The sequence below is a fragment of the Scophthalmus maximus genome, chromosome 14 (assembly GCF_022379125.1).
Source record: "Scophthalmus maximus strain ysfricsl-2021 chromosome 14, ASM2237912v1, whole genome shotgun sequence".
Classification (NCBI taxonomy): domain Eukaryota; kingdom Metazoa; phylum Chordata; class Actinopteri; order Pleuronectiformes; family Scophthalmidae; genus Scophthalmus; species Scophthalmus maximus.
This window is the reverse complement of record NC_061528.1, coordinates 1,902,255-1,915,366: the sequence shown is the minus strand read 5'-3', so window position 1 is coordinate 1,915,366 and position 13,112 is coordinate 1,902,255. Positions and strand designations below refer to the sequence as shown.

General features: G+C 46.1%; 1 protein-coding gene across 1 annotated transcript; it reads left to right on the top strand.

Annotated features, from left to right (window-relative positions):
• Positions 1 to 1,062: 1,062 nt before the first annotated feature.
• On the top strand, positions 1,063 to 12,979 carry f5 (coagulation factor V). The gene is made up of 25 exons (XM_035604308.2): positions 1,063 to 1,376; positions 1,753 to 1,835; positions 2,803 to 2,925; positions 3,404 to 3,616; positions 3,744 to 3,905; positions 4,057 to 4,278; positions 4,382 to 4,547; positions 4,738 to 4,918; positions 4,990 to 5,086; positions 5,172 to 5,377; positions 6,061 to 6,208; positions 6,356 to 6,568; positions 6,709 to 9,037; positions 9,145 to 9,313; positions 9,487 to 9,723; positions 9,839 to 10,055; positions 10,232 to 10,411; positions 10,579 to 10,695; positions 11,292 to 11,363; positions 11,501 to 11,586; positions 11,664 to 11,819; positions 11,940 to 12,084; positions 12,210 to 12,361; positions 12,513 to 12,698; positions 12,786 to 12,979. Exons 1-25 carry the CDS (start codon positions 1,195 to 1,197, stop codon positions 12,930 to 12,932), a joined length of 6,189 nt encoding a protein of 2,062 aa, XP_035460201.2. The 5' UTR covers positions 1,063 to 1,194; the 3' UTR covers positions 12,933 to 12,979.
• The last annotated feature ends 133 nt before the right edge of the window (positions 12,980 to 13,112 follow it).

Sequence of the window (13,112 nt, the reverse complement as noted above, 5' to 3'; positions counted from 1 at the left end):
CATCCTCCTGTGTGTGTGTGTGTGTGTGTGTGTGTGTGTGTGTGTGTGTGTGTGTGCGCGCGCGTGTGCGTGCGTGTGTGTGTGTTGTAGTACTGTGTCTACTTTTATTTTGGGATTTATTTATATAGGTGTATATAGTATTTATATATCTTTTTTATATTTTCTGTTACATTTTGTAAACACATATTGCTTTTTTTAAAAATGTCTTTCTATATTCTTCTGTCCACTTTGCTGCTGTAATGTCCAAATTCACCCATCGTGGGACAAATAAAGGTTTATCTTATCTTATCTTACTTTAATACTCTAGTCATCTGTTTGATGGTCTTGTAATCGTTTAGCAAAAACGTTTCCCAATTTTTATGGCCTTCTTAAAAAAGTGAGCTTTTTATGAACATGTCATATATATATGAACATCATCTGTTTTATCATATTCAGAGTCACTTCATCCAGCAGTGACGTCGTGTCGCGCTCTGTCTCACTTTCATCCTGTAGCTGTCTGACGGCAAAAGTTATTTTGAGAGTAATATGACAACAATTATTATCTTGACATCCGTTAGATAAGTGCTCACTAATAATGACAAATTAATAATAATGTTTTATTTATGATGCAGTTTTCAAGTCTAAGCTCAAAGTACTTTCTAAGTGAAAAAAATTATAAGAAAAAATTTAAGAAAACACATTCTGACAATTCTTCTTATAGGACAATACGTCCATTGACATAACATAAATATTCACCTTACATTTCTGATATTTTTCTGCACCACAAAAATACAAATAAAGTTAGAGACAGGCGTGGTCTCCAACTTACACCAACAGGAATGTTTTTGCCGTTTTAATTATGGTGTGTTCTCTTCGGAAATACGTTTCCCGGGACATTTTGAGGTCAGAGCGATTTTCAACACTCATTCCCCTTCGTCTGTTTTACGGAGATGATGGAAGAAGAATTTACGCCCTTTACGGATGATTCACGGCAAAACACATGAGGCTTCAATTTCAAGAGAGAGAGAGAGAGAGAGAGAGAGACAAAATACACAGAGACACAGTTCATCGCCCTGGGACATAATGTTTGAATGTGTGTGTGTGTGTGTGTGTGTGTGTCGGCCTGACAGATAAAGCACAGCGATCAGACCTCCCCGTCAGTCCTGTCAGATCACAGCTTCTTCTCCCCCTTCACTTGCAGTGCAGTCCCCAGAGATGAGGCTCTGTGTCTGGGCTGGAGCTCGGTGTCTCCTGCCCGTCCTGACCGTCTTGACCGTCCTGACCGTCCTCCACGTGAAGGCAGACCAGCAGCAGCAACAACCCAGGGAGAGACACTACTACATCGCTGCCGTGGAGATAGACTGGAAATACTCACGAGACAATGAGGACACTCACGGGTATGAGGCCACTGGGCTGGAGGATTTTCCTGCTGTTGAATGATGAGAATTAGATGCGTTCTTTTATTTATTTATTCATTTAGAGCGTCCAAGTTTGCAAATTTTCATTCTACATTATTTGTGTTTCATCATTATCTGTTTATCTTAAATTCTTCGTGCCTAAGCTTATCCAAGGAGTTGTTTGTACCTCGTAAGAGTCCAGTCTGTCCTTCTTTGATTTCCTTATCAGCCTGTTAGATGTTGTATTTATGTATTTAGACACGTACTGGGCCACACACACACACACACGTTAGTTTCACTCTGTCGTCATGTCGTCCATATGTTAGTTTTTCTTGCTGACTGACTTATGTTTTTGTATCTTTCCACCCTTCCTCAGGTCTGGTCCCACCTATAAGAAAGTGGTCTTTCGGGAGTATGAGAAAGACTTCAGCCAGCCGAAGACTCATCCCTCCTGGTTAGGTAAAACCCAAATACACCCTGTCTGGTTCTAATTAACACTTTCACTGTCTTCAAATTCACTTATTTCACAATAAGCTCCCTGAAAAGAATTGGTATCGACCAGAACTCTGTTATTTAGTCTTCAGGTAAAAAACAACACAAAATCATACAGTCATTTTACGCAGCGTATAAGATGGGTGACAAATGAAGGACAAATCCAGTGGAGTGACATAAAGGCAGAACGATGGTAAAACTACAGAGGGTTGGAGGAGTGTGAAAAACATGTTGAGAATGAAATGCTCCATCACCTATATGGGAGAAACGGTACGTTCAGGATCTATGGAGCATTGAGGCTCCTGCACATTTTTTCGAACTAAAGAAAACCTTCTTCAGAGGAGATATTAGGAGATATTAAACATTTTAGTCAGGTTTACTTTTTTAAACCGTTTCATCAGGTGGTTTCCAACATATGAGGTTTTCACCTAGAAGCTGAAGCACTTAACCTCTGGATGCTTTTCATATTTTGGCTTTCTTTTCCTTTTCATGTGTCAGCTATCGGCACTGCAGCACAGTTAATGAATTACGTAAAGCCGCTTTTGATACTGTACCGAGTGTTTTACTTCCTTCTTTCCTCAAAAACGTAGTTAACATCTGTCACAAATTCATTTTTTTTTTCTACTAATACGTAGCAACTTAAAGGAAAGTAAAGGAAAGTAAGAGACGAAAGAGTGAAGCATTACCAGAAAAAAGTAATATACAGTATCATATGTGTTGCACTGAGGTGCCTTACAATACATGGGCAGATGGTGAAATTATGTTTGGTGGTAAATCAAACAGTTATTGAATCTGAAGTAACGACGCAGGAAGACGTTGATGAGTCAATATGAAATTGTTGTTACAGTTCTGCTGTTTCACAATGTACAAAGAAGACCCCACCCACACGCAGTGTTAAAGTGTAAACCCACTGCTGTGTGTTTCTGCTCCGCAGGTCTGCTCGGGCCCACGCTGAGGGCCGCGGAGGGGGAGACCATCGTCGTCACGTTCAGGAACATGGCGACCGGCGTGCATAGCATTCACCCGCACGGCGTCGCCTACGGGAAGCAGTCGGAGGGTGGGTGCCTGCTCGCCCAGCTGCGGCAACACGCTGTAAACTCAGTGTGTTGGGGTCAGAGATGGACGTTACTCATTCCAATAATGACACACGAGGTTGACAGAGACAACAAACAACGTCTTGTTTGTCTTGTTCTAAAATATTAACCAGGACAGGGCAGGATTATCAAAGCAGACGGCGCCGGAGTCCAACAGGGCACTTTGCTAAGCTCCCCCCGGAAATCACTGTCTCACTGTGTCTTTATATCAGAGGGAAATTAAAAAAGACATTCAGGAAATTGAGACTAAATGCTCTGTAATTTTGCACAAAGGTCAAAGAGCAGTGGGGAATTCTAAACGAAAGGAAACTCTTCTCTTAGTCCTGATTATTTTGGGCAGAATGTCATTTCAGGAAATTTCATTAAGGAAGTTGGTAAGCATCCTCAGACCCGGCACAGCAGTGGTATTCAACCAATTGCAATTTCTTTCTGCCTTCGCAGGGGCCAACTACTTCGACAACACGTCGCAGAAGGAGAAGGAGGACGACGTGGTGCATCCCGACGGTGAACACGTCTACTCCTGGGAGGTGACGTCGGACGTCTCCCCGCAGCAGGCCGACCCCACCTGTCTCACCTACACCTACATCTCCCACCGACACGTCGTGGAGGACTACAACTCGGGCCTCGTCGGCGCTCTGCTCATCTGCAAGCCTGGTGAGCTTTGTCAACATGAGGACGCAGTTCAGTAGGTCAATGGTTTTTTTTATTTTATCCCTGTTCCCATTTTCTCTCTCTCTCTCTCTCTCTCTCTCTCTCTCTCTCTCTCTCTCGTCTCTTCCAGGCAGCCTGGACGAGTCAGGGAATCAGATTGACGTCAGCCAGGAGTACGTGTTCCTCTTTGGGGTTTTCGATGAGAAAGAGAGCAAGTACAAGCCCAACGGCGACGCCCCAGACGACCACGTCAAGTACACCATCAACGGATACACGGCGGGATCCCTGCCTGGTTAGTCACACTCACTGTCAGAGTGCATAAGACATGTACAGGCACTTGACAAACAACATTCACCAGATGTCTGTCTGCTTAAAAACAAATAACTCAAGAGATAAAATAGACAGAGTGACCACCAGCGTCCTGTTTTCCCTTACCTTCCCAGATGTGAGCGTGTGCGCTCACGCCTCCGTGAGTCTGCATCTGGCGGGCATGAGCTCGGAGCCCGAGGTTTTCTCGGTGCACATCAACGGCCAGGTGCTGCAGCAGAACGGGCACAAGGTGTCGTCCGTGGGCCTGATCAGTGGCTCCACCGCCACCGCCCGCGTGGTGGCCGTCCACCCGGGCCGCTGGCTGCTGTCGTCACACACCAGCAAGCACGTTGAAGGTAAAGTGTGCTCCTTCGCTCTCGCTGCGCTCCGAGGATGAACAGATCCAAACACAGACTTCACCCAGTGTGACCACATTTGGGTTTTTTTCTGCCGTCGCAGCTGGCATGCACGGTTTCGTGGACGTGAAGACGTGCGACGGCTTCAGCACGCCCCCTCGACGGATGACTATCGCACAAAAGAAAGAGAGCAGGGAGTGGATATACTACATAGCCGCCGAGGAAACTGTCTGGGACTATGCACCCAACACGCAACAACATGTGGATGAGTAAGCAGCATTTGCAGTCGCACAGTACATTCAGTACATCCTTTGTGTTTACATGAAGATCGTACTGGAGTATTTTCCTTTATGAACTGACATACATATATATATGATAGGTCTGCTGATAACTCTTCATCGTGTCCTTTCAAAGTTATGTTCCGTCAAAATGAATCAAATCCTCTTATCTCCTCGTCAGGGACTTCAAGCTCCAGTACTTGAAACAGTCCCCGACTCGCGTAGGTCAGAAGTACAAGAAGGCCGTGTACACGCTGTACAACAACGCGTCATTCACTGAGAGGACGGAGTCCAAGCAGAGGAAGGACGAGCTCGGGATCCTGGGCCCGGTGATCCGAGCGCAAATCAGAGACGTTATCAAGGTGAGCTCCAGTGCGCTCGCAAAAATTATAACTCAAAGCGGTTCACAAACTAAGTTCTGACCTTTTTACAGATCGTTTTCAAGAACATGGCGTCCAGGCCCTACAGCATCTATCCACATGGACTGACCATACTGAAGTCAGAGGAGGGATTCAACTACCCCGAAGGAGGTACGGAATCTTGTCTCCTCACCGTCAAACAAATTGATTAAACACTCTGTGTGTCTGATGTGGTACCTCGTGATGCGGTCGCCAGGCAACCAGTCTCACGGCGTTCAGCCGGGTGAGACGCACACCTACGTGTGGCGGGTGGGGGAGGAGGACGAGCCGTTGCAGGGAGACTCCCGCTGCCTGACGCGGATGTACCACAGCGCAGTGGACGCGCCGCGCGACATCGCCTCGGGGCTGATCGGACCGATCCTCATCTGCAAGAGTCAGTCCCTCAATGTCAGGAACGTGCAGGTAAAAAAACTGTGTCGTCACCTGTTGCCGTGCTAGCGTCACAGGGATTCCAGGGGATAACCTTTTGTCAGTCTGTCTCTTGATCAGTTCGTCCACCGCTGATGGTTTGATGGAAACATTCATGTTCCCCAGAGGATGAGTCCTCATGACTTTGATGCTCCGCTGACTCATCTTCCACCACGAGGTTGATATTTGTGGTCTGGAGTCGAAAGTCTCAACAACTTTTGAATGAATTGCCATGAAAGTTGGGTCAGACATTCCTGCAGCCTTCAGGGTGAATTACAAAACCTTCACTGATCCTCTGACTTTTGATCTAGAGCCAACATCAACGTCATAACTTTAATTTCTCTGATAATTTTGTTTTGGTTCATCACCAAAGACGGCATCTGAAAAACCAATAACATCCCCAACAACCCCGAACTGTATGTTGTGTTTGGTGATAATTATCAAATATTACCATGTTAACACACTAAACTTAAGTATGCAAAACTGCACTTTGAGATTGCTTTTGGCAATGAAAAGTGCTCTATAAGTGCTCTATTTATGATTGTTGACCTGTAAAAGACCCGTGGACGTTACAGGTTCCTACAGTGTTCAGTGTATTGAAGCAAATCAAGCATATCAAGTCAAAAATCAATCATCACCGTAAATGGATGTATTGAGGTTGAGGTTTGTCTCTACAGCTGAAAGCAGACAAGGAGCAGCACGCCATTTTTGCAGTGTTTGATGAAAACAAGAGCTGGTACCTGGATTACAACATTGGCCACTACTGTGATCGGACCAAAGTCAACAAGGCAGACGAAGACTTTTACAAGTCCAATGTCATGCACAGTAAGTTTTTCCTTAATCTGAATGAAGCCAACAAAAGATACAACAACTCCATGATTCGGTTATATTTCATTTTTTCTTCATGCATCCAACTGCATTGACTTCAGGTGCCTGTCAGATGACTTACATTGATGTACATTATCCTTACAGCGATTAATGGTTATACCTTTGAGAGTGGCCCAGTCTTGGGCTTCTGCAATGGTGAGATTGCGACATGGCACGTGTCGAGCATGGGAGCGCAGGACTACATCCAGACGGCGACGTTCTACGGCCACACATTCGAGTTGAACGAGCGGACGGAGGACTTTCTCAGCCTCTACCCCATGACCGGAGAAACCATCACTATGCACCTGGACAACGTTGGTAAGTCTGAGCTTACGATGCCTTTCATGTAATAGTTGTTGTGACAGTATTTAGCCCATATACAACTATCGATAATCATTATTGTTGATGCCACCATCTGATATTTTTGTTGATGATTTGTGTATGTCTCTTTTCAACAGGTGTCTGGCTCCTGGTTTCCCTGAATTCCCATGAAACGACCAAAGGAATGCGTGTGAAGTTCAATGATGTTGAGTGCTACCGCGACCACCAGTATGAGTACAGTGACTATGACAATACAGAGATAACCAAAGAATTTACTGTGTGGACTCCTCAGAAGATGGATGATATCAAGAAGGAAGCAGAGAAGTCAGAACCCTCAAAAATCACCCAAGGGGAGACAGACATTTACACAGATATGTTTGCAGACGAATTAGGCCTCAGGTCTTTGAAGAACCAGTCTACGGGCGCAGACGTGGAAAAGCTGGACCTTTCTTTCCTCGACTATGACGCTATTGACGTGCCTGACGGAGATACGAATTTCACCGTCAATCTCAAGAGGACAAAGAATAAAAATGAGACCTCTATTCCAAAGACAACTGCAATGAATAAGACATTACCTTCAGTTTGGAAAGACGCTGATGGAGTAAACCTTACAGTGGTTCATTTGCTGAACCACAGCCTCAGTGAGAATACAACACACATACAAAACATAAGTACAGCATCAAATTCAAAAAAATTCTCCATGCTGAAGACAGACAACACAACCGTCATTTACAGTCCAAACGTATTAGAAAAGAATGACAGTATAACTATAAATGGCAGCGTTTCTCGAGTTGTCTCACATCTTGATAATAAGACTGCGTCTGACACAAAGAACCCAACGGTCCACAATGCTACGGCACAATCAGTTGCTGGAAATGTTTCCACAGAGATTACCAATTTTACGGTAACTGAACAAAAAAATACCAATCTTTTGGTAACAGTACAAGAAACTACCAATCTTACAGTAACAGTACAAGAACCTACAGAACCTACTAATCTACCAGCAACAGGAGAAGAACTTACTGAACATTCTAATCTTATAGCAACAGTACAAGATCCTTCTAATCTTACTGTAACAGTACAAGAACCTACTACTCTTACGACAGTACAAGAAACTACTAATCTTACTGCAACAGTACAAAAACCTACTACTCTTACGACAGTACAAGAAACTTCTAATCTTACGGTAACATTACCTGGAAATGCAAATTCCCTCTTGAAGACTGAAAGAATTAACGTAACCCTGACTGGTGACAACCAGACGTCCGTGGGCACAATCTTGGAAGACGACTCGGAGAAAAGACTCACCAGAGGTGATGTGTTCTCTTACTCTGTGCCCCTGTCCAATTCCAGGACAAACAGTCCCCACAGTGCACCAGAGGGCAATATGTCTGCCACCACTCCATCACAAAGGGAAGATGAGAATAATACAGCAACTCGCCATGCAGATGCATCAAACCATTCATTGTCCAGTCCAGATGTTGGAGAGGTTAACATTAGCAGCACAGGCAGATACAACCTGACCAACACAAACAAAACCAGTGATGCCGACTCTTTGAGCACTGTAACCGACCTGGAGTACGGACCACAAAATGTCACACTAGAGATCAAATATACAAATATAACCAGATCAAATGTATCAGGGGAGATTAGATCAGAGAGTAATGTGAACATCACAGCTCTTCCTGGTGAGTTGAACCACACATCTTCTGCAGAAATTTTCTCCAACGAGACTTTGGATTTTGACAACCTGTCCCCCTCCAGCGGCAGAGTAACCATGGGAGCTTCTGAGGAGCTTGGTGCCTTGGAGAGCAATGAAGAAGTGCTTATCTACCTCAGAGAAAACAACACAGAGGTGATAAAAACCACCTCTGTTAAAATACAGGGCCACAACTGGACATATGAGGGAACCCACCAAGTGATACCCATGGAGATCCCTGACCACATGATTAAATATTTTGAGACCCCTCAAACAACGCCAGCTCCAAAAAAGAAGATAAAGATGGTGAGCCTCCGTCAGAGGCCCAAGAAGGGAGAAGGCATGAAAACAAAAAGGAAGAAGGTGTACAAGCCTCTGGCCAGGAGCGGTTTACCGTTCTCTCCTCGTGGATTCCATCCGGGCATGACACCACGCGGGGCACGACCCAGTGCGCCACAACCTTACTCCAATGAGGAGGACCTCATTAACATGCCGGTGGTCATCGGAGTTCCCCGGCCTGATTTCAGTAACTATGAGCTGTATGTTCCTGGGGATGAACCAGATCATCTGGGTTATGAGCAAGACGTGAAAGCAGATGAATATGAGTATGTGACCTACAAAGACCCCTACAGCAGTCACGAAGACTTCAAGAATATCAACCTGGACGACAGCACCAAATACTACTTAAAATTCTCAGGCCCAAACGTAAAGACTTACTTCATCTCTGCAGAGGAGGTTGAGTGGGACTACAGTGGCTACGGACAGAGGTAAGGCCAGAGATTGTGATAAGGATGACATTTGAAAATTGTACAGCAATTACACACAACTGTCTGTACACATAAGAAGCTAAAACGGGGTCATGTTACCGCTACAGGAGGCAAGACAGAGTACAACAAAACAGTCGGAAAACAACGTTCGTCAAGGTGATTTTCAGGAGTTACATCGACAGTAGCTTCAGCACACCCGACATCCGCGGGGAGATGGATGAGCATCTCGGCATCCTGGGACCGGTCATCAAGGCAGAGGTTGGACAAAGCATCATGGTAAGACTTCATGTCAATCTTCATGTCTGTGTTAAAATGTAGCATTTACAACTTGTTGTTGCTTCATGAAAACACTGTGTCCGTATCATAATGCAAATGTTTGTAGGCTAAATAAGGCACCAGCTTTAGCTTAGCACAAAGACTGAAAACAGGGCATCTTTTTTTACTTGCAGGTGGTGTTCAGGAACAATGCTAACCGGCCTTACTCCATCCACCCGAATGGGGTTTCCTACACCAAGCAGACAGAGGGTCTGTCCTACGAGGATGGCTCCAAGTACTGGTACAAGTATGACAACGAGGTCCAACCCAATACCACCTTCACATATTTATGGAAGGTTCCTTCGATGGTTGGGCCAATGCCAGATGAGTCGCACTGTAGGACCTGGGCCTACTACTCTGGTGTCAATCCTGTGAGTACTGTACTAAATATATGTTCAGAAATGTAAGAGAAATGCTTAGAATAAAGCTACTGTGTATGTATAAATTCAATTTATGACTGTGGCTAGTCTGTGCTCTGTCTCGTAGGAAAAGGACATCCACACTGGCCTGATTGGGCCTCTGCTGGTGTGTCGAGAGGGCACCCTGAACGAGAACGTACCTGACATGAGGGAGTTCATGCTGCTATTCATGACCTTTGATGAGTCGCAGAGCTGGTACTTCGAGAAGAACCAAGAGATGATGCAGAGGAAAAGCCGAAGGAGACTCATTGACCCCAACTTCAAGGAGAACCTCAAGTTCCATTGTAATGCATTATGAACTTTCAACTAGTCTAGTTAACATACGCAGTGATCTTCCAGCCAAAATATTTAAACCCATCGAATATGCAGATCCACTGTTGAGAATATATAATTATGTCATAGCTGTAGATTCAACCTGACCAGAACTGTTCATGAAGATGTCTTTGTGTTGTTTCACCAGCCATCAACGGCATCATATACAACCTGAAGGGCCTGAGGATGTACACCAACCAGCTTGTGCGCTGGCACCTGATCAACATGGGCTCTCCCAAAGACTTTCAGAGTGTCCACTTCCACGGCCAGACGTTTCTCCACAAGAAGATCACCAGCTACAGACAGGCTGTCTACCCACTGCTGCCTGGTCAGTGAAGTCAGAGTAACATAATGTGATGCTGCTTGAATAGATGTCTTTATGTATTTAGAACTGTTGTAATATAAAGAACAACAACTGGCTATATTTGATGTCAATATGGTAGCAGGGCCAGTTCGTTTCAACTCAATGACCAAATTGCCAAACTGTCTTTGCAGGGGGCTTTGCTACTCTGGAGATGTATCTGTCCAAACCTGGCCTGTGGCAGCTCGAGACGGAAATTGGTTTCAACCAGCAGAAGGGCATGCAGACCCTTTTCCTGGTTCTGGATAACGGTACAAACAATTAAAGGAGATATATTAGTGCTTTTTGCCATGTTAAAAAGCCCAAAGTCTGCAGTAAGAAAGGGAGCTCCTCTCCCCGACAGAAAAAAACGCCTCATCAATAGTCTGGCAGATGGTTCCATAACATCTGTTACCGAGGTGCATTAGGCCCCAAACGAAGCCAGGTAAAGCGAGAGCGGAGGCCGACACTTCCTGCATGCGCTGGAAGCGGTTGACCAATCACAGCAGATCTGGATTTCATTGGGAGGGAGGGGCCTCCAAGTGTTTCAGAAAGAGGAGCTGCAGGAAACGGATGTGTTTACTGAACATTAGAGCTTGTTAAACTTTTCAAGTAATTACCCAAATTAAAATGCTGAACCTGAATATGAGCAGAATTCGTTGAAGATTTTAGGCGGCAGAACGCAGGTGCAGTGGTTAGCACTGTCGCCTCTCAGCAAGAGGGTTCTTGATCGGAATCTTGGTCCAGCCTGAGTTGTCCAGGTACTTCCTCACACAGTCCAAAGACATGCAGGTTGGGGTTAGGTTGTTTGTAGACAGTTAGGTTGTGTTTTAATGTTGAGATGTTACTTGTGTGTGTCTCCTCTAAGACTGCTACCGGCCCCTGGGCCTCCAATCGGGCAGCGTGAAAGACAACCAGATCACAGCGATCAACACCAGAGGTAGTCATCTGTCCTCCTGTCCGCAGTGCGGTCCTACTGCGATCACAGTGTCTTGTGATAATGTTGCATGACTACCGCATCAAAGCTCAGTGAGCAAAGACGTCGCCACAGTAATGACAGTGTTTCCATCTTTGAAGGATACTGGGAGCCTAATCTCGCCAGGTTGAACAATCAGGGTAAATACAACGCGTGGAGCACAGAGCAGAACAACAGCTGGATTCAGGTACAGTATTTGTGCTGTGTATATTGTTCCTGTGTGCATACGACCTGCCACCTGTGGACTCTCCCCCTCCTGTACAGGTGGACTTCCAGCGGCCAGTAGTGATCAGCCAGGTGGCCACCCAGGGAGCCAAGCAGATGTTCCAGTCCCAGTACGTGCTCAAGTTCTCCATCTCCTACAGCACCGACCGCCGGAAATGGATCTTCTATAAGGGCGACAGCAGGGACCTCAGGAAGGTCGGGGGCGGAGTTTGATCTCTTGATTCAGCGCAAACACCTGCAAAACTGAGGACGAGGTGTGTTTCATCCCACGTCTTCATTATTTCTGTCTCTCTGCGTCACGCCCTCTCTCGCCAGGTGTTCCTTGGGAACCAGGAAGCCTACGGGACACAGAGAAACACCTTCTTTCCTCCTGTGGTTGGACGGTTCATCAGGCTCCACCCCCTCCACTGGTACAACAAGGCCACTGTTCGCATGGAGTTCTACGGCTGTGAGCTCGACGGTGAGCTGGGACAAAAAGTTTCCCAGAATTCATCAGCACGTGTAGTCGGGTGATTGAGCTTTTTTCAAGTTATACAAGTTTCTGCTTTTCCCCGTGAATGTGACGTTCCTAATCTCCCGCCTCAGGTTGCTCGATGCCTCTGGGATTAGAGAGCGGGGTCATAGAGGACCGTCGCATCACCGCCAGCTCCGAGGCCTCCAACTGGTACTCGGGACCCTGGAGACCGTCCCTCGCACGTCTCAACAGACAGGGCGCCGTCAACGCATGGCAAGCTAAGGTACTGACTCCAATAAAGAGGATCAGGCGGATCACAGAGTGATTGTGACCTGCTGGCAGGATTTGTGAACTTCAATAGCTCACCGCAGCCTTTTAAATCAAAGCCCTTCTCTTTCTCTCCCTGCGCTACTTTAAAATCATCTTCATCACAGTACAACGACATGAGCGAGTGGCTCCAGGTGGAGCTGCCGCATGTGAAGAAGATCACAGGTATAATAACCCAGGGGGCCAAGTCCCTGGGGAAAGAGATGTACGTCACGTCGTACGCGCTGCAGTACAGCGACAACGGGATCCACTGGAACCAGTACACGGATGACGAGGAGGAAGTCGCCCTCAAGGTGAGCGGCAGAAAAATCGTAGATCGTGGACGGTATAGTAGAGAAGGGATTCTAATCAGTGTCTCCTCCCTCTCTCACCAAATCCAGACCTTCTCTGGAAATACTGACAACAACGGCCACATGAAGAACTACATCTACCCTCCCATCTTCTCACGCTTCATCCGCATCCTCCCCAGAAGATGGACGGGCTCCATCACCATGAGGGTGGAGCTGCTGGGCTGCGACTTTGAGTGATTCACTCGCTGAATCGTGCCACAATAAACACACACATGCGAACTGAAGCACACATGTATTGTTCGTCTCGTACACACCGACATATGCCGAATCGCAGCTTTTTTGCAAACGCGTACATGCATTTGTTGAACTCTAAACATATCGCTCGTGAAACGTGAGTGCTACGTGAGTTACGGCTCC

Excerpts from the sequence above, each read along its gene's own strand:
- f5 (XM_035604308.2), top strand. The coding sequence starts at position 1,195 with ATGAGGCTCTGTGTCTGGGCTGGAGCTCGGTGTCTCCTGCCCGTCCTG. Across the intron at positions 6,209-6,355 it reads CAAGTCCAATGTCATGCACA|CGATTAATGGTTATACCTTT; the intron begins GTAAGTTTTTCC and ends TTATCCTTACAG. Across the intron at positions 9,314-9,486 it reads AGGTTGGACAAAGCATCATG|GTGGTGTTCAGGAACAATGC; the intron begins GTAAGACTTCAT and ends TTTTACTTGCAG.